The following is a 21,191-nucleotide window of genomic DNA, read 5'->3' on the forward strand; positions in this document are numbered from 1 at the left end:
ATCTAGCATTATAGGGACATTTTAAAGATTGTATTTTAGTTTTCTTCCCTGCACAGTTATTGGCTCCATGGTAGAGATTTCTCAGTCACAATGAGTGTGTGAATGAGCAGCAAGATTATATCCTGATAAGCCTCTGCAATCAGTGTATGAGTGTGAGTTTGAGTGTGTGAGTGTGTGTGTGTGTGTGTGTGTGTGTGTGTGTGTGTGTGTGTGTGTGTGTGTGTGTGTGTGTGTGTGTGTGTGTGTAGTAGTAGTAGTGTAGTAGTAGAGTAGTGTGTGTGTGTGTGTGTGTGTGTGTGTGTGTGTGTGTGTGTGTGTGTGTGTGTGTGTGTGTGTGTGTGTGTGTGTGTGTGTGTGTGTGTGTGTGTGTAAGTAGTGTAAGTAGTGTAAGTAGTGTAAAAGCACTTTGAGTGGTTGGAAGACAAGGAAGGTACTATATGAATGCGAGTCCATTTACCATTGCCTGCTTTTGTTCTTATTTTACTCGGGAATGGGACCATTCTTTTTCAAATGAATTCTATATTGTAGAAGACCATGAACCCATTAGAAAATGTTTGCTGAGATAATAAAACGGATCATTTTCTCCTCTCATCTCAAGAGTGGAGTTACACCCTGCTGAATGTTGGAGTGAATGCCTATTTAAAGCACATTCTTAACCAGAGGTTGCCCTTCAATACTTACTGTGGTCATATTTATGTACACAGTGTGATTTTATTGAACAACTATGATACTATAACATCAAGTGACTAAAAACGTTGGAACTGAATTTCATACAGTTATTCGCCACAGCAAAGTTATTTGTCAAAATGTGTTATATATATCAGGACTGTTAGCAGTAGCACTAGCATGGCCTCCTTTATTTCACTCCTTGCTAAAGATGATGTTCATCTACAGCCAGACAATGGGCACTAACCCAGCTACATGATACAGCCATAGAGGGTTAAAACGATCTAAATATTCTCTGGCAATAATGTTGTCTTTTGGCTTTACAACAACAATGTAAAGGCACATCCTTACATGGCAGTCAAGAAATGCTTGCTATAAATAAAGAAAAACGTTTCCCTCCATCAATCAAGACAAAATGTCTTTCAACTGATGGCTCACAGCTTTATATTATAAATAAAGTGAAAATAAAAATAAGTGAAATACATCGCTGATGACCATAGTTGCTCAATCTTGATTTACAACAAAGAAACCTTCTCATCAGAACACTCCTTGACCACAAGGACAAATTCGCAAATACACACACATATGCAAGGCAGCACACACCAACATCATTTTGGGGTGCAGAGTTTATTACTTCACAGTTAGTAAACACATAACTTTAAGTGCTCTCTACGGGTGGGAAGTTACAATAAAACGCTACATTGAAAAAGAGCTGAGCCGTGACTACCTCCTGTGGAGGGACAGGTCACATGATTTGACAGCCAGAGAGTGATGTCATGTAGGTCAGAGGTTGTGGAACTACCTTGGGTGGCATAGTTTAGCTTTCCACAGAACAAATCCTCCCTCCGGGGGCTGTGAGGAGACTTATAATAGATGTGAATCTCTCAGTGCTCCGCTGCAAATCTACACACTATTCCCCTGCTGGACATCATGGCACACTGGGAAAGAGCTGCTGAGAGATTTCAATGTTTATAGATTTAGAGCAGAGAGCACAATTTAGTTAAATGTTTTCCATACCAAAAATGTACATCAAATACTCCGTCCTCCCAGTTGATTTATTGGTAGTTGATGAAGAACCAAACATTAATTTGTGTCCGGTTGATCAAATTTTCCTGTTTCTGTTCTGATGAGCATCAGTCATGCTGCCCCTCACAGTCCTGGAAAGAACCCAGACATTTTAATTACAGATACATTAATAATGTTTGTCACAGCTAAAATGTTAAAAAATGTACCATAACTCTGTGAGGTCTGAGAAGCACTTGAGAAAATCATTTTTCAAGTTAAACAATAGTGAGTCTGAAAGATTTCTGATCTCTTATCATTCATATATAAATGTAACACAAGGTAATAGCCAACATGTGCGTGAATGATTCCTTATTACAAATAATCTGGTAAAATATTATAGTAATTGCTAACATTGGTTAATAAAATATTCATCAGCTACAAAATCTACTCCTCACAGTGCATGGGTATACAAATGAAAACCTGCACGTATACCATGCATTTCTGTATGTGTGTGCATGCATGTGTGTGTGTGTCAGATGTATTTTTATAAGAGCTTTCAACAACAAAGGTTCAAAACAAAGCACTTTTTAGAGAACACAGGTCCGAACAGAACAATAATCAGATATTAAGGAGACTGCAGACGGAGTAAGGCTGGTCTAAAGGGGATTTCAGCAGGCCACAGGGGGCCACTAAACCAAAATAAAGACTGCTGGTGCTTTCCCCAACCATTCAGGCCGCGTTTAGTCTTTACCTGATGGTCTGATAGCTGTTTGTAAACAGCTGTTAGATTCATAATTGTAAGCACCGGCAGACACTGGGGCCAGACAGAGACAGTCTTAGACCGCTGCCGCTACCCATAAACCACTTAAAAAATAATATCGTCCACCAGATTTGTTTTGAAATGGCGAATTAAGATGTAAATCTGAATGAGAAAATGAGAATTTTGTATCATGGTTGCCATAGTCACAACATTTCTGCGTTTTTTATTAGAAAATATGGCATTTTGCAATTTTGTGATGCATCAGAGCGGTGTTTGGTGAGCAAAGATAGAGAACGAGTGTACGAGTAATTTTTGAAATTTGAAAATACATATATTGCACATACTATTCAGATGATTGAACCTGTCTGTAAATGATATCTGGAAGCATCAGATGCATGTCCAGAGGAAGCTTGTATAGGTTGAAGGTAGAGCTGGTGTGCTTACAGACAATTGGCAGATTCAAAAGCTGTTTGTGTTAGACAAAACATTTTTTTTATAATGGGAGGTTCTTGGGAAATATCAGCCTAATGATCAACTACTGTACATGTGCTTTTTTATTTATTTAAAAAGTCAATTATAAACTGCAACTTGAAGAGCTGTCAAACATCAATTTGCAAATGTAACTGAAAAGTGAAAGGTGACAACACACATTTAGTTGCTTTATTTGAGATATAATAATAATGCACATGATTTCTGCGCCCAATATAATTTACAGCCAGCGTTTAATGCTTATAGTTTATGCTAAATTGACAGCACAATTTACTAAAATGTTCGCCTAATTCTTTTTTTGTGCATCAATGAACAGCCTCAGAACTTTGTGCTTCCTGTTTTGTCCAACGCTTCTTCCCAGGCCAATTACACAATGGTTCATGTCTTCTTGTGCCCTAATCCAAAATGGGGAGACTTCAAGCATTCAGTGTGTGGGGTGGATGTATCTGTGTATCTTATGCATGCATGTGTTAAGCATATCACTGCCAGCATGACAGGGCATTTAGCCATATGTTGGGTGTCTGCCCAGGCCTTGTGTCTTTGTCGACAGCTCTGTCAACACAGCAGGAGCGTTCACGCCGCATTTCATCTGTTGACTGAGGAGGGAGCGCCACCTCTGAAGAGAAAACCAAGTGTTAAGAAGTCATTTGTCTTGATTAGCTATCTTTGTGATTATTCATTTTAAAATGGCAGAAAAAAAATGCTGCCATCTGCTCTGGCAACTTCTGCTGCACAAGTAAAAAAAAAGCCTAAAATACAGAGAAAACATGCAAGCTGTATATATTCAAGATACGTGATGCGGTTGGAATGGAAGTGCTTTTGGGCAAAATGTCTGACAAAAAACACACACTTAGCTGACGTGGAAGAATTGCTGAAGAAAAGAGAGAAATCTGTTGAAATCTGGATCAGGGACTTAACAGAGAAATAAGTACCAAATATGAGTAAGTGGCCAGATTAAAGTGGAGTGTTAATCACAGGAAAAATACAAGAAAAATACGGGATAAGATACACGTTGGTGTTCTGTTTGCTCAACTTTACCCACCAGAGTCCTTCCATGTTTCTGCGCCAAAGTAAATAGTCACTCCTGTCACAGGCCTTTCAAATCAATAAATAAAGAAGCCAAGTTAAACTTATTAACATGTTAACAAGACACATTGTTTTCCTATTACCTAATACAAACAGTTAAATGTTTAATAATATGCATTTGCTTTCTTTTTGTTATTACAGGTTTATCCAGTATCAATTGCTGCATAAACTTTGGATCTGACATAAGAGTTTTCTCAGGCAGACTTTCATTACCGAGTGCTGGGGCATTTGTGGGCATGTTGGTGCCTCGGGCAAGATATACATTGGTGCCCATGAGGGGGTTGATATTTTTATTTCAGTATTGTAATTAAAATAATGTTAAAATATCTAATTTAAAAATAAAATAAGTGGCCTGTTTTCTCAGTCAAACTATATGTGGCGGTGTGGTGAGGGTAGGTGAAACTTACTGCTGAAACTAAATATCAAAAGGGTAAGAAAACTAAACAAAAACTTGTCTCTGCCCCTTTAATGTGGTGATCCTGCCGGCAATGCCAGAATGTGGCGGTGTGGTGAGGGTAGGTGTTTAAAGTCGGTTGCGGACAACGCCACCTGGGGGAGTTTCGCCCCCAGGAAATTACAAAAACTAAGTCTAATACTGCTAAGGACAATCAGGTTCGTTTTACACCACGGGTAGAGACAGTTTTAAGGGTCAGAATACAGTTTTATTTATAATATACAAAATATCTAAAAACACCACACACAATACATTTGAATAAAATGCCCACTGTGGGGAAACGGACAGGGCTTGGCTTACCACGGCGGCAGTTAACAAAAAGGGGAGTAAGTAAAATAAAATCACCCGTGACAGTGCACACCACTCAAAACGGATACGTGAAGAAAACCACTGCCACCACCAGGGAGTCTGCCGCCTCAGGCCCACAGCACCTGTCCGGCATAGGATAAAAGGTTATAATTCTGACAAAAGGATAAACTAAAGAAAACAACAAAATACACCAAATCTGAATTAATGGAAACAACAAATTAAAGCAAATGTAAAGGACTGCAAGGAATAAACAAATTAAATCAAATTAAAGTAAATGTAAAGGACAGCAAGGAATACACAAATTAAATCAAATTAAAGTAAATGTAAAGGACGGCAAGGAATACACAAATTTAATAATACATGTCCTTATAGTCGTGTATTAGGACCATTCCCTGACACCAAGAACGGCTCCAGCAACAGGCCAGAGCAAGCAGTCTGGGCCTGTCCACAGCAAGGAGCGAAGCTCACAGAGAGCCCAAAACTCACAGAGAGCCAAAACAGCAGCACGGGACGGGAATGATGGCCAAAGGTGGGGAGCGAGAATAGTTAGAACACCCCTGGAAAGGGGATTAGAATTACTATAAAATCTGTATGAAAGTGACGGTTTAACTTATAATATGGGGGAGGGGCTCATACGTACCACCCGGTGCAGCCAGGCGCAGCCACAGAGCCGACAAGGGAGGGAATGAGACCCGCAAATCCCACGGCCAAATCCCGCTGTGACATAAAGAATTGATAAGGCAGGGGAACTACGCAGCAGATTTAAAGAGAGTAGACAACGGCACTCACCAACAGTGTGCAACGCCGCTATCACGGAGCCTCTGGCGGAGCAAATGCCTCCCCTAACGCCCTGGACGTCAGCTGCGCTAAAATGGGAAAGTGTCAGCAGTGTGCAGCTTGTGACCATGAATAAATGACAGACTGCACCGTGCTTTACCTGTCCGGTAGAGAGTAGGACTTGAATGTTGCCCCGCCAAACAATTTGCGTTACTACGCTAAACTGCAGCCTCCACAGGAGAAGCGGAAATGGGAGGGACCCAGTTTGGCACCTCAGCTTAAATAGCCGGTGCGCACAATTGGTGCGCTGGCCCGGTGCCAAGCAGCGGCACAGAGGGAGATCCAGACCTCCAGTCACATTAGCTATGCCCCTTTGAAAGGCTTTCACACCAACGCGGTTCCTGTTCTAGCTCCGTGCTAGAGCTTTTCTGGTTCGGAACCAGTTTTTCTTTTCAGCCCCCGTTTTGTTCACACCGCCCAGAGCCCGAATGGTGCTGCCGCTGCTGCGTCATGACGTCACGTTTACTTCGCTGATTTTCTCCCCAACGGCGTCTGGTCGATGATCGTGTTTCTTTTAATCATACGAAGCCAGAGGCCTGAGGCCTGTTCTACGAATCTAGTTCCACATATAGATATGTTTGATTTAGCCGGTTGACCTAATCCAAAACAAACGCGCTCTCGCTAAACTGTCCTACGACGCGGGTTATCAACCAGATTACTCAAGCCAACCGTACCCTATCTAGTTAGGTGCGCGTTCACATAAAAGGGGTGGTATTTGGAGCGATCGACCAATCACAAACATGGCCCCCTTGAATCGCCTCAATCGCGCCGCAGAATTCGCGTCCACCGCTTCATGCTCGCCGCCGGAGCGAATTTGCGTCTGTCCGCATCTCTGTATTGACTTTACATGTAATCGCGTCGCCCCCAAACATCGCATCGCGTCCGGTGTGAACGCAGCATTACAGTGTCATATACTGTATGCAGAAGTATTATTTTAAGCAACACATTAAGTTGACGAAACACTAGAGTCAAATGTAATTAAAGTCAGATCCACTCTTGTCTTAGTAGTAATATCATAAACCTGTTAATGTACGCATTCAAACAATTTTTCTTTTACCAGCTGTATTCACCTTGCAGGTGCAACTATGTGGCTTTTATCCTGGATAAAGTGTTTAAGTCATGGATGTTTAAAGTTTAACTTCTTCATATTTGTCTAATATTGTAGTTCACTTTTCATTCAGGAAGTACGACGCTGTGCTGTCAGTACACTTCTCCATGTTTGTGATTAGTCAAATGTTGCTAACCCCGCCCCTTTCATGTGAACGTTAACGCGCACTCAGCCGGACAGAGAAACCCTGGCTTGAGTTAACGAGTTGATAACCAGCGTCGTAGGACAGTTTAGCGAGAGCACGTTTGTTTTGGATTAGGTAAACCGGGTAACTCAAACATATCCAGGTTATGTTGAACCGGCTTCGTAGTACAGGCCTCTGATTAAATGAAATAACTACTTCTCAACCCTTGTACTTTTCTCCAGAGTGCCGTGGTTCATTGTTTATTAATGTGTTTTAGCGGCATTTACCGACCGCTGCAGTGCTGCCCGCTGTTTGGCATCACAACGCTTTTATGAAAGTTTCTTTGGTATAAAATGGTTGATGTTAGCATAGCAACCGAAGCTAAACTGACTATCTTGACTACTTGTTGCTATCCTATTGTAGCATAAGCCGGCACATTTTACCGGCGTGTTTTTCATTATGATTCTACTTGTGATAGTTAGACATGAGTCATGACAACCTGTGCAGCCCATGTATTGATTCCATCCGATAGCTGCTATAATACAAAAAAAGACGTCTGCCTTCTCTCTGCAATGATCAATGACAGCGAACGGATGGTCAAAGTAAGGTCCTTACTTTGACCATCCGTTCGCTGTCATTGATCATTGCAGAGAGAAGGCAGACGTCTTTTTTTGTATTATAGCAGCTATCGGATGGAATCAATACATGNAAACTGTTTCACCGTTATGACAGTAATGTTCGTCCCGTCGCATCACACATAAGCAGTAAGTTTTCTCGTTCGTGTTGGCGGTGGGCCTTCTGTCTGATATTGTGTTCTCTGCTTCTTCTTTCCGAGCACTATATTTGTTTGTTTGTTTGATCGCAGACCCAAGGTAAAAGTGACGAGAGTGCTAGGTCTGAGCTTGTTTGTACATTGTGTATTTTAGCTGTTAATCGCAGGTCCACCCTACTTTTACTTTTTTCTATTCGGCAGACACACACCGAAGAATTAGCAAACAAAACACGGAAGTGAAGCCGAAGCGAAGAGCGATTCGACTTGTCGGTTAGTCTCACTAAAGAAACACGGCGCTGAGAGAGACTGAGGGGCACCGGTCTAAGTGTACAACTTAGCCGGCTTCCCCTCCACACTTTTACACGCCGCATTTCCGTTGCTGCCACGCCCTCGTGTGGTTGGACTGATTCCGGCGCGGCGCTTACGGAGCTGACCGGAGAGCTGCCGAGCACTGAGGGTTGTTTAGCCGACATTTCCGAAACCACAGTTCGCCGGAAATCTTGTGCTGTTGTTACGGTTCGAATCGTCGACACTTATGTGCGCGACTGGCTCATAACTCGATGTTAGGGGGGGGGGGTGTTTGTCTGTCTGTGTTTATAACTACACCAATCGACTAATTTATTTGATGTGTTGTAAATGAGAACTAACCCCGACCGGTAACTAACGTAGTGACAAGTTTTTGTTTATACCCGAAAGTACACTGATAGTGAATTAGCGAGTTACTCCGTCTCGCTGGGTCTTCAGCGGAGTGTGTCGTGAGCTGGGGCCGGTATCCTCGACTCAGTCAACCCTCTCCGCACGGAGGGCTCAAGAGACAGCGGTACCTTTGTGTCAACCTACTCGTCATAACCTCGCACTACAACCTGACCCGCGTGTAGTGCACGACACCTTCCGAGACACCGTAGAGTCCCGAAGCGAGCCATCGTCTTCTTGAAATAGCGTGGCACTCATTCTACCGTGGAAAAACTTATGTTACTATAAGTAGGGGTTGGTGATTTCTTATTCTCATTTGACAATTATTGACTCAAAGACCAGACGTCCCTTATACAGGTCATGACCCCGGTCTCCTCCCATCTTCACCATCCGTACCTCGTAGTTGTGATTTCACCTCTTTCCTGATGATGCGTCCTCGAACGAACGTTCAGTTGATGTAGTGTCTGTCGGACACCCCTGACACTCGGGTAATGTCGACTCTTTGTACTTGGGTCGTTCCTACGACTAGTCGTGTGTGTGACAATAATTTTTCTAGTCTAGAACATCGGCCGGAGTGGTAAAGTAAAAAGATTAACCAGTTCGCGTTTTACCCCGTCCGGTCCATTCTCTCTGTCACGTGAGAAAAGAAGAGTACGTGTACAGTGTAACACTTACACACGTACAATCAAACTCCGTTTTGCTTGGTCTGTCCCACGATTTGCATTATTGTTCTGTACCATACGTTAAATATCTATGAAAACCACGATATTAGTAGGTTACATGACATAAGTGGGTTGAGTCCCTGACCGTTACTAACAAAAGGAACATTACTACATACAAAGAAAGACATAAAGTTGCGGTGTGTTCGTAGGCGGGCGGCGTAGCCGACGTAGCGGACGTAAAAGTCGGGACGCCTTCGGTACGCGTTCTTTGGTCTCAGGTTGGTGTGTAGCGGCCTTTACAGAGATGGACAGAAACATTTCCCAACTTGGGATCAATAAAGTTCTTCTTATCTTATCTTATGGAGAATCTGAGCTAAAGCATTAAGCAACATGACAAAATAAAAAAGTGTATTTATATTGTTCCAGTTAAATTATGTTTCTAGAAATATGGTAACATGCAGACTCCTTTTTATCGGTGTCACCTGAGGTGCAAGTTTATTTTCACCCAGTGTTCAGGCTACATATTGAATCATAAAAAACAGTGAAATGTAGCTTTAGATCAAAGTGCTTGAGAACTGCTCAAATGTTGTGTTTGCTGGAGGAATCTGACCAGAACAAACCATTATATTTGGTTGTGTTCGCAGCAACGTATGCATGCTTTTTACTATCTTATTCAAAAAAGTACAGTTGTTTATTGACAATCCCATTTTATTCCACAACTCTGATGTATTTCAGATGAAGTACACTAACTAGGAACACCCAGTTCAAACAATCTTCAAAGAGCCTCTTACCCTGTAGATGACTTTGGGCTCGAAGGAGCAGACAATGCTGCTGTTGTAGAGGACTGGGTGTTTTTTATACACTTCTTTCAGGGCTGCAGCTGCCTGGGAGAGGGGGGAGAAACACATGGTTATTGAAAGACAGTCCACTGTTTAGATTTTTGTGAAAGAGGCTTTTTAGAGCTGTGTGCGTGTTTTCCCGTGCAACAGTTTGGTGGTATCTAGCAGCTGTTTATGTGTAGCTGCACTGCAGCAGGCCCTGAACTCAAGAATGTCGCTGCCAGAAACAACAACTGTAGCCCTGTATTCATTATCCATCTAAAAATGTGCAGAGTAAGGAATTTATATTCATGCATTAGCAATTTAGCTTGCAGATATGCACAACTAAATGATCCAAACTCTGAATTTTAAATGGCATTAGGTATACAAATATAACTGCATGTGTCAGCAAGGAGTTGCAACACTGACTGTTGTCTCTGGCTCAGTTTGTTGTGATGATTGTGTACTATGGCTCAGTAAATGCTATCTTTGCTACAAAGTAACCCCTGTTCTCTTCATTATGCAATGCTTACTAGGTACAAATCAATTAAATCAACAATATGACAGAGGGATTGCACATTCTAAAGTTAGTTTGGTTAACAGTACCTCATCTGGGTGACCTTTAACGTCAAAGTAGATGGTGAGCTGCAGTTTGATGCACTCCTCCACCGCCTCCTCCAGAGTCGGGATCTTCTCCCCAGTAAATGTTTCGCTGGTGACAGAGGACACACATGTTTTAGTGCAATCTCAGGCTGACGTGCTTATCATGCTTTTAAAACTAATTTACAGTTCACGTGGGAAACATTACATTATGAACCGACATTGCCTGGATCATAGTGAAATGCATGTGATGATAACCAAGAATTGAACTGTACATAAAGACTCTTAGCATGTGTCTGAAAGTATAGACAGGACTTTGCCTGGGTAAGGCAGTGTAGTTCAGTAACTGCAAGGCCTCCTAGGTGATTGTAATACAAATCCGTATTTACAGAACTTAGTGGCATTAGCAAACTTGTTGACACTTCAGTGGCCGATTGCCATCATTCATAAAGCTTATATGGACATGTTTTGCTTATCATCCTCATTATATTATCTTATCTTAGGACACTATATGAATCAGTAAACCTTGTGTGTCCTGTAACATTGTGATATCTACTATACAGTATGACCTATTAACATGCTCTAATGCTCTAATGTTTTAAGAAATACAAAACCCTATTTTTGTGCTTTTTTATGTTTTTTCCTATCTTTGAGTGACTGTTTTGCATTTTTCTTTCTCCTTTTGTTTGTTCAGAAGGGAGCTGTTTATAGAAACCTGTGGTCTTTTTGTCTGACACACACCTCTATGTATAAATAACAACATGCCTCTCTTGTGTCTAAACTGATAAGAGCAATGATTGAATGTGTTACATGACTATTTAATCTTTCCTTTAGTATTTACTTACAAATATTCAAGGCTTCCACTATCTATGCACATAGGGTATCACCATCAAACATCTCCACATGTATCTGTATAACAATCAATTCAGCTTTTCTAACAGCTGAGCCTGAAAAATATATTCTGAATCAGGCAATTTTGCTGCAGAAAGTACAACTTGAGCAAGCCCATTAGAAAAAAAGACGGAACTCTTCAGGCTACAACAGCATCTTGCAATCAAAGATAAGTCTCAAGACACTAAAACTTAATGGAGCACATATATTTTAAAACTTTGACCCTTCAGCTAGCCCACAAAACCTGCACGACTTGTTCTCCTGCTGCCACACAGCCAGATTGTATTTCTCCCACCCCCAGTGGCTTTATAAACAAAGATAATAGATTTCACACAGTCGCTTATTTCATTGACATACATGCTGTGAATCCTGGATCATCCTAAATCTAGTGTTCAAAAAGCAAAACGTTCCCAAAGAATAAAATGTGTAATGTCTGCACATCTGTTTGTTTGTATGAATCTTAAGCTACATCTTTCTTTTTTCACCTGAGTCTGTGTTTAGCAGCTGCGTCCAGATTACCCAGCTCTGACAGTCTCATCTGGCAGAGGGGTCCCGACCCATTGGTGGTCCGGTCCACAGTCTCATCGTGCATCAGTATCGGGACGCCGTCGGCTGAGAACTCCAGGTCCAACTCCACACCTGTCGCCCCATTTTTACTGGCCTTAACAGGGACAGATGATTGAGAGGGTTGGAAAACAAGTATTTCAGGAGGGTTTGCTTCTGGTTGTGGCCAGTTATCTGTCAAAAAATAAGATTGAATCTAAATCCCAACCTTCACTGACTTCTGATCAGTACTGGTTTATGATGGCCAGTATAACCAACAATAAACTCAAGCAATAAGCCATTGTTTGAATACAATCTCCACTATGTAGTTGTCCACTCAAGTGCGTTTACAGATTTGATTTTCAATTCTGAATATCCTGATCAGTTTTAAAACGTTCCTTTAGGGACATTAAAAGTAGGCTACAGTATTGGTTTGACCATGGTTACCTTTGGTAAAGGTTCCAGTCACACTACAGTTCAATAAAGAGCAGTGTGGATAATTTGAGTCTGTAGAGCTGAATGTTAACAATACCATTTTACAGAACTATGGAAATATGTTACCCTTTATTAAGATATCAATAGGATATGACTAGATATGATCAGAATCCAGTGGTGGGTTGCCCCTTGTCACCATGGTAACACTCTGGGAGGCTGTGAGTGACACTATCCCTGGATATGTGAAGGAAAAAGCCCCGAACACTCTCCCACCCATACTCTCACCTCTCGTATGGCGACTATCGTGTTCTCTGGAGCGTCGTGCCCTCCGCCCCGGTGAGCGACCACCGACACCCGGCCGGAGCCCACCGTGCCCCTGAGCGGGTGCAGCACCTGCCTGACTCGGCTACTCGGTACCTGGGGGAACCGGAACATGGCCACAAAGAGGTAGAGGGAGACGGTGAGGGCGGTGGTCCACACCGGGCTGCGGGTCCCCAGTAGGACCAGCACGAAGACCACCGAGTACAAGGTGACTTCATCTCCGAGCTGCAGCATGGTGTCCTCTATTCCTTCCCGACTGTCAAATAAGGGAAATCGGGACCTGGTGTCAAATTTCTCCGCAGCCTGTCAGTTAAGCATTCCGCTACCCTCCCTGGTAAGTTTACTTTATTCAAACACCCTCTATGCGATGACGTCATGCTCCGCCTACCTAACTACTAAAACCAGATAAATACAATGCTTAGCAACAGGATAAAGCCTGAAACTGCAGTGACAGTTCACATGAAAACGGGAACTCACTGTTATGACTGTGCGAGGCGGATATGACAAATCTGCCTCACGTTACGCGTCTTTTCTGCAAGCTGCATTACCTTTGCAGCTAAAAGTACTGAGTTAGGTTCAGGTGAGATTTAATTAAAAAAAGGAATTCAAAGTTTGTGATCATATACGACTTTCCCACAAGGGGGCGGACCGGGCACGTGAACATATACAATATTTTAAAAATAATCTTTGTTGAATACATCCGGGTCATGTTTTTTAACTAAAATGTATTTTTGTTGTCTTTATTATTTTAATTCAATAATGGGGGAAAACTGCTCTTAAGACATGCATTTAAAATATAACAGTAATAGTTTTAACAACGTTGATGGTAGTTTTTATACGCATAACATCCGGGTCAGAGTGTGTAGGTCATGTAAGCTAACAGCTCTGAAAGTGTTGCCTTTGGTCTCTTACTTCCAACAAGAAGATTGGTGTTTCTTGGTTTTTCTTCTTCGACTAATCATGTCGTCAGTCATGGTGAGCCCCTTCTCTCTCACATTTTTACATTGATTTAATTGAAAATAGTGTAAAAATAAGTTGATTTAGTAGCAGCACAAGCTAAATGCTGCTTTGCCTTGAATTTATGACAGGTCAATCTGAAGTAATCTACTGTGTTCCACTCTGGTTAATCGATACTAACATAATAGTCTTTGCATATTGACATTATTACTGTTACCTCACTTCTAATTAAAGTTACATAGGAATTATTGCTCGTGGTACCTTGCTCATACATTCAAACAACTGAAAGACTGAATCTGAATTGAGAAACCTGTTATAGCCCTCTTATTTATGTTTAATTGTTGTTGAGACTTTTAAGCTTTTGTGTTTATTAGTGGTGCTGTATTGCATTACTTTGTATAACTTGGTGTAAAAGTTGTAATTAACAGTTTAATTGTTTGTTGTCTCGAAAATGTCTGACTGTTTCAAATTAAAGAGAAAATTAGAGATGTTTTGCACTTTGTTAAAATTATATTCTTATTCTATATTATTCAGAGTTTTTGCAGATACGTTTTCTTATCATTTATTTTGTAGGTTGTTGTTGCTCTTGCACAGTATCAACTGTACCTCTTTTCTACAGATCAGGTCAGTGCTGTTGCACAGGGTAACCTCCCACATCCTGTCCTGCACCAGAGGATCATGTCTACTCACAGGTCGGATATCTTATGGTGTGCAGCCTCATTCAAGTCTCACCCCCATCCAGCAGAACTTCCAGGGACCCCTGATACCTAAAATCACAGCCCTGGCCAGGTACTCTGACCTGACAACAGAGAAGTACACTGTGATTTACAACATGCCGCACATAAGGCTCCTCAGAGCTGTGTCCAGGCTCAAGCTGCTCCAAACCGCAGTCACCATGGTCCTCTTGCCACCGGTGTACTTCTTCTACCTCCATGGAGACGTCCCCTTCTTCCTCGTTGGCTACTCTACGGGGACAGCACTGTTTGCTGGCGCCATGCTGTTCACTGCCAGTCACTTCTTCAGGAGTGTGGTGGGGAGGATGTACCTGGACCCCTCCCAGACCACCCTCAAAGTATCCCACCTCACATTCTGGGGCCGGCGTAATGATATGTACCTGCCTGTGTCAGATGTTATGACAATTTCTGATACAGGTGACACCGTAAAAGAGAAGATATTGAAACTAAAGAGATTCAGCACTCCACAGACATTGTATTTCTCCACTCATTTTGGACGTGTGGTGGACAAACAGGGTTTTAAAAAGGTGTTTGGGATTTGATCAGTCCATTTTTTGAAAATGGACAGGTTGAGACAGTACTAGTCAACAGGTAGGGCTCCTATTTGTTAAACTTTTAAATATAACCTGTTTTGAGGAGGATCTGTTCTGCATTAAAATTAGGATTTTATGGGGGAAGGCTGACATTGATCTGTAAGTCGTTGTTTATCTCAAGTTTCCACCATGAATAACAAGCCCCCTTTAAATATTCAATGAAGCCTGTGATTGATGATTAAGGAAGCATATTTTGAGGGTTCAGTAGGACTGTGGCCTTCAGAATGAAAAAACATAACAAGAGTGATGGCAGTAATATGTTAATTTGGTCTTAATGGACCAAACAGAATGTGTAAAAACAGAAAATAAAACGTATTTTTCTTCTAATGTTTTACACTGAAATTCCTGGATAATTTATAAATAATAAATAAGTATTTCAAGGTAGGTAATGAAGAGTAGATTATTTAAATACTCTAAGTGACTTAGGCATGCACAGTGACTCATCTACATTAAAAGTAGAATACGGCATTTATTAATACCATCACATAGAAGACAACTATTATATATGCATACTTTAGTCACACTTTTTTCTGTGACTTTATAACTAAGACTTAAATTAAATATACCATTGTTGTACGATCAATTTGTATACAAGGTGGTGAGCCTTTCAGAAGATATGGTTCCTAGGGCTTTTGTAACCTTCAGTTTTCACAACCATAGCTATAATAGTCAATCTCAATGCTATCCTGCCCCCTGGTGGCCTGGAGAAGATACCTCAGCAGAACTGTTGAAGTTACTGCATCATTAGTACAATGTATACAGACTCTCTCTCCCCCCGCCCCCAAACCTCTGTAGAACAAAAATGTGCAAAGTCACTTTTTTGTTATCGAAGTAATTCAAATGAGGATCTCTGAAGAAAGCTGTTGTGAATTTTCGCCAGGTTAAGGTTTATTGGCTTTAACACAAGCTGAATGATATTAACCCATGGCCTCTTGTTGAGATTTATTTATGGACTTCCCTTTATTTAAAATCAGAAACTGCAGCAGTACATCATCCTACTTTATGAAATACATTTGTAAACCCTGTATGCATATTTCCACTGATTAAAGCATAACAAAAACAAATTGGCAAGTTAGATGTCAATGATGGGATGCCGCAAATGTTTGCCTGCAAACAAATCATCAAAAACTGTTATTTTCCAGCTTAATTGTTTCCTACTTTCAGGCAGTATATGATTAAAAGCTCTTTGCTCAGAGTTGAAGGCAGGATTTACTGCTCACAGAAGGTACCAGGCAGTGAAACCAGCGAGGAGAGCCACCCAGGCGGCCAGAGCCCACTGACAGGGGGGGTGTGTGAGGAGCGTCATGGCTAACTGGCAGGCGTAGGTGGGATTTCCACTGGCAACTGTAGAGAGGAGGTGAGGGATGAAAAGAATTAAGGAATGAGGCCATACAAAGCAGGAAGACTGTCATCATTAACAAGTCATTTCATGGATTACGACCCATTTAGATATGCTACAATATGGGGGACTTTGCTCAATTAAACATGCATAATTCAAGCCAATACTTCGGTTATAATACTTAACTATCACTAAATACAGAGGGATGAATCTGTGAAAAGGTCCTTTTTGACCCCCATTGTTTTTAAGTGACAGTTCTTTCTCCAAAATAAAATTATAATTGTTGGCACCCGCACTCATACATCCTTTTGTGCTGGGACTTTTAAAAACATCTCAGTTAAAGGACCCTATTGCATACCATTAAATGTGCTGTCGTATAAATTACCTGAAGCTAATCAAATTATTATTTTAAAAAGCATAATGAAGTGATATTTTATGGACTGTCTCACCCATTTTTGCTGCATAGTAGGGACACTTGTTGATATCACCCCCCTCCATGATCTCTGCATGACTGTGTCCTAACCCTGCATCTTGGACTTCTTCTTTGATAGTCTTCCCAATCTCTTCAAGCTCTGTAAATACCTGTTTACAGAATAAAAGTTGGGATTTGTTATAACTTTATCTTTCTCTTTCAAATAACATGTATTCTCATCAACTTTCTTAATGCATTTTGTTTCCGCTGCCCTCACCATCATGTTGAAGCTGAAGGCCCGGTTGGACTCGCCGACAATCCTTTCTTTGGTCTCAGCGTCCAGTTCGAGCTCGTTCATCCTGCTCCGGTAGAGCTGCTTGAAGCCTTTTTGACTGTGGATCCCCTCAAACTGGTAAAAGTTAAGACCCTCGCCCGTGGAGGAAAGTTTCAGCGCCCTCTGGGCCACTTTCTTGAGGATCTGTCCGCCTGAGAGGTCCCCCATGTAGCGGGTGTAGGAGTGGGCCACCAGCAGCACCGGGTCCCTCTGTCCCACCTCGTGGATACGGTCCACGTAAGGCTTGGTGCCAGCGGAGAGGCTGATCTGTGAGGGAGAACATGGACGTCATCGAAATTGCTGTCAATTCTATAGTGATGTGTAATTTCTGCAGCAGAAGTTTTTTTTAGTTTTAACCCATTTTGTAATAATTTCAGGAAAGACAAATAATGGAATAGAACTATGATCAAATTACAGAAAGCCGCAAAAATAATACACTGTGCTCTCTGCTGACCTGGCTCTCCCAGTCCTCTCCATAGAAGTACTCGAGGTCCCGGGCCAGGGCCTCGCGCCGGTGCAGCTCTGCAGGGAAATAGATCGGGGCGATGTGAGGATGGTCTTCATTCTTCTCAATCTCCTCCTCCATGGCTGCATAGACAAAGTACAGAGCTGCTGTGCCCCTCTGGCCACAGAAACAGAGAGAGAAAACGTGGGATAAACAAAGGTAATATGGTACAAGTTGTTAATTGGTGCTTAGTGAAGGGACAATTAGTTAATTTCTTTGGAAATATAGCAAAGACTGATAGGGAACTGTGACAAAGAGCAAAAGCAAAGGTTGGATTCAAGAGCTAAAAGTAAGATATTACTGATTCACTTTTGTATGCATGTATTGCTGTTTTGTTTAAATGTTGGTACTGGTGCCATTATTGTGCCTGTGTTAGTTTGTTAGTCTGACAGACATTTTTCTATCATCATTGGAGGTCAAGCAACAACAATGTATGGACACCTTAAACAGCTCTCGTTTGATGCGGCCTCTGAGGAAATCTTTGACAAACTGGCAGTTCTCTGCTTTGTCGTGGGAGTCCTTGGTTCCCTCTGCTAACATCTCGGACAGGTCTGTGGGGCTTGGTGGAACAGAGAGGGAGAGAAAAGGGACTGACATGAGAACCTGCAGAATTTGACTCGCTTAAAGTTCACCTATCATGCTATTTTTAGGCAATAGCATAGGTCTCAGATATATAAAAAACATGTCTATGAAGTGCTTTGCTCAAAATACCAAACAGATCACCCATTCTAGCCATGCCTCATATCCCTCTATTTCACTTCCTGTTTCAAAAGTGCTGATTTGGGGGATAAAGCTTTAAAAAAAAAAAGGAGGGAGCAGAGCTCATGCGGGAGAATCTACCGGCAGATACTGCCGTGATGAAACGCCATATCATGGATTATCAAGGATTATTTCTGAAACAGTATGGAGCTCAAAGGCTTTCTCTCTTGCCGGTTATACCACAAGGTGAGTTCCTTTTTATTTCCTGCTTCTTCACACACATGCTCTGTGCAGTACAGGTTAGCTCTGAGTGTTAGCGATGCTAATGTAAACATGCACCGACCATATTACGTCCAAAACAGTCGGGCATTGTTTCTGATAGCAACGTTTCTAATAGGGCCGTGGGTGTAAAGCCCAAGCCCCCAGGAAGTGAGCCGGACTCTGAGGAGAATATTTGTTGTGGCCGAACGGCGATACTACACTTCCGTATCAGTCGCTGGGCCCGGAAATACTTTTTCCCATTGACTAACATTGGGAAAGAGACGTCTGTAAATTGTTGGATGATTTTTTTTTAACCAAATAAACTACCCAGTATGAACGTTTGTATAGCCCTTATTAAAAACATTCGGTCCTCAAGTTGTAAAATGTGCTAATAACATTATTCTGAGAGTTATTTTCTTCGGCATTATGAACGCGCATCTAACCCACGGGTCCGCGCCGCCCGGCACGTTCATGTGACGTGTTCAGCACTACATGAGTTCTACCTTTACCCACGGATGCACAATAAGAACGGATTATATGATTATATGAATACTTTTGTGACGTTTCGCTCTCTCAAAAGTTGGGCCATTTTGTCTTCATGCTTCAATGAGCAACTCTCATAGCAATGAGCGAGGCCCCGCCTCCCACGCTGTATCCAGTTCTTATTATACATCCATGGTAAAGCCGGCCTACATTTCCGATATTACGTCATATCGGACGCAAATCTGGATCAGCTCCGTTCTAGCCCCGTTTTTAGAGATTTGGGTATGGAGGAAAAGAGAGAGCGTTTTGTTTTCTGATGCTGCGTGAGTTCCCCGACACACCGGGGACACATATTTATGTATAAAAGACATCAAAAAGTGCATTTTGCATGATAGGTCCCCTTTAAATCATTCAAACATTTTTTCTGTGCCAGAAACAACCAACAGTCATGGTTTGGTTTCTTACCTTAGAACTTCGTCATCACCATCCACAACAATCCTTGCCCCTCCATTGGTCACACCACTGGATTTGGGCTCTGCCTTTATTTTGGTTGTCATCTTGCTTGTTGCAGGAGAGACACAATAATACATCAATGCAGCACAAAACCGTTCAGCATCTAATTTTGAAAAACATATCTACATATTCAATTTATACTTCTGTACTATTTGCAACTATTAAACCTCTTTTCAAGAATTGTATTTATTCTTATGCAAACACCATGGCAAGTTCCTTAAACCTACTGATTGCATCTAAATGTAACCGTGATATCTGTCTGTAAAAAGTGAGTAAATTATCTATTAAAAATAAACAAGTTTAACTGCAGGTAAATCTACCGTGCAGGTTAAAAGCCAGGTGCATGTGTGCCTTTTTAGTCAATGTTATTTTTTTTCAATAATACCTTATAACATTTGATCAATTTTTTGAAAGATATTCTCTCAAAAAAAATGTCAGCAAAGAGATGACATTGCTGGACAGTTACAAAACTGGCACTGTATGTCTTCGCTGGCTACAGTTACGTCTTATTTTTTTGACACGACACACGTTCAACAACCGCTCTTGTTCGGTGAAAACACAAACATTATACTATGTATACTGCATTGTATTCGGAAAATTAGATCGAAAGGCTGGTTTACCTTGAAGAAATACTGCTTTTATGTAGCACGCTGCAAGAGACAGTAGACACAAAGTACAACAAGCCAATCAGAATTCGTCATGCAGTGATACAGATTTTACAACCAATCAGATTTCTCCCCACAAAAAAGAGGCGGGACAGATCTGAAGCATGTGTTCTGGGAAATGGAGTTCGCTTTATATGTGTATCAGTGTACATTTGTACATTATATTTAAAAAATCTACATATGCACACATTGAAAAGGCATAAATAAAAGCACAACAATCAACATATACAAAATAACAGTCACTTATACATTTTGAAGTGAATGTTATTTTGTATAATGTTGACTGTTGTGCTTTTATTTATGCCTTTTCAATGTGTGCATATGTGTATGTTGATTTTGTATGTGTATATATATATATATATATATTTGTATACATATTTTATATATTTATTTATTCTATTCCTTGGTATTGTGGGAAACATACTTCGATCTCTCTGTTTTGCACACAAAGATTGACAATAAAGTTGATTTTGAAGTGCGGGATTAGTTTAAAAATATTTGCAGTTTGATAGAAACACTTGAATTGAGTGCAAACTACACATTTTACTACCAATAGTTTATTTTTAAAGTTATTTCTTTTCTTAGAATGCGGAATTATAGTTTATTGTTTAAAAAGAGTAGCCTATTCATGTTTCACATGGATGTATAAACATCAATGACCGTATTGATCCCAGATTTTCCCTTACGCATCACCACACTCTGTACTGTAATATATTGATTTGACCACCAGGTGTCACAAGACACTATGTAATGCTCATACACTTTTATTTTACAGCTGAGCAGTGTCAGTAACCAAGATCAGGTGGAGCAGTGAGATGCACTGATTAATACTGTATTAATCAACCAGTATACCTTCTGTATTGCTTATTTTTCTAAATGAATATTATGAAATGTAGCAATATATAAGTTTGCCATACTCTGCAGCAATATTAAATGTTTGTAACTGTTAACTCAAAATTGTTTGCCACCTGAGTTACATCACCACATTCTCTTCCTCTCAGTCCCTCTTGATGGCACGGATGCAAAGACATAAACACATGACCTGCTCTGGCACCAACTGACAATATATGGGAACAGGATGGTTTATATGTCATATTTGAGATGGTTTGTCTTCGCTCACTGT

The 21,191-nt window shown here is 41.1% G+C and overlaps 3 protein-coding genes and 1 long non-coding RNA gene across 7 annotated transcripts; 1 reads left to right on the plus strand and 3 right to left on the minus strand.

Moving 5' to 3' along the window:
* Window positions 1-3,118: 3,118 nt before the first annotated feature.
* On the minus strand, window positions 3,119-5,814 carry LOC104965602 (uncharacterized). 3 transcript variants are annotated; one of them, XR_800553.1, is made up of 5 exons: window positions 5,707-5,814; window positions 5,559-5,630; window positions 5,410-5,486; window positions 4,838-5,326; window positions 3,119-3,536 (listed from the first exon to the last, which is right to left on the minus strand). It is a non-coding gene; the product is annotated as an uncharacterized lncRNA (long non-coding RNA). The 3 variants fall into 3 exon arrangements; XR_800551.1 differs by lacking the exon at window positions 3,119-3,536 and having other exon boundaries at window positions 4,506-5,326; window positions 5,707-5,806; XR_800552.1 differs by lacking the exon at window positions 3,119-3,536 and having other exon boundaries at window positions 4,506-5,326; window positions 5,559-5,635; window positions 5,707-5,804.
* A 3,530-nt stretch (window positions 5,815-9,344) lies between these two features.
* LOC104965604 (glycerophosphodiester phosphodiesterase 1-like) lies at window positions 9,345-12,816 on the minus strand. Its single transcript, XM_010794585.1, has 4 exons — window positions 12,538-12,816; window positions 11,760-11,935; window positions 10,390-10,495; window positions 9,345-9,849 (listed from the first exon to the last, which is right to left on the minus strand). The coding sequence occupies exons 1-4, from the start codon at window positions 12,805-12,807 to the stop codon at window positions 9,730-9,732; spliced, it is 672 nt and encodes a 223-aa protein (XP_010792887.1). The 5' UTR covers window positions 12,808-12,816; the 3' UTR covers window positions 9,345-9,729.
* A 214-nt stretch (window positions 12,817-13,030) lies between these two features.
* On the plus strand, window positions 13,031-15,184 carry tmem186 (transmembrane protein 186). Its single transcript, XM_010794584.1, has 2 exons — window positions 13,031-13,548; window positions 14,150-15,184. Exons 1-2 carry the CDS (start codon window positions 13,357-13,359, stop codon window positions 14,804-14,806), a joined length of 849 nt encoding a protein of 282 aa, XP_010792886.1. The 5' UTR covers window positions 13,031-13,356; the 3' UTR covers window positions 14,807-15,184.
* Window positions 15,185-15,245: 61 nt separating this feature from the next.
* On the minus strand, window positions 15,246-20,096 carry hmox2a (heme oxygenase 2a). Of its 2 annotated transcripts, none has more exons than XM_010794586.1 (7): window positions 20,024-20,096; window positions 19,356-19,447; window positions 17,889-18,006; window positions 17,397-17,564; window positions 16,886-17,209; window positions 16,646-16,778; window positions 15,246-16,201 (listed from the first exon to the last, which is right to left on the minus strand). In XM_010794586.1, exons 2-7 carry the CDS (start codon window positions 19,445-19,447, stop codon window positions 16,074-16,076), a joined length of 963 nt encoding a protein of 320 aa, XP_010792888.1. In that variant the 5' UTR covers window positions 20,024-20,096; the 3' UTR covers window positions 15,246-16,073. The 2 variants fall into 2 exon arrangements, with proteins under 2 accessions (XP_010792888.1, XP_010792889.1); XM_010794587.1 differs by having other exon boundaries at window positions 19,356-19,451; window positions 20,024-20,090.
* Between the last annotated feature and the right edge of the window lie 1,095 nt (window positions 20,097-21,191).

The sequence above is a fragment of the Notothenia coriiceps genome, unplaced genomic scaffold, assembly GCF_000735185.1.
Source record: "Notothenia coriiceps isolate Sejong01 unplaced genomic scaffold, NC01 NC01_scaffold00037246, whole genome shotgun sequence".
In the NCBI taxonomy this organism is placed as follows: Eukaryota; Metazoa; Chordata; class Actinopteri; order Perciformes; family Nototheniidae; genus Notothenia; species Notothenia coriiceps.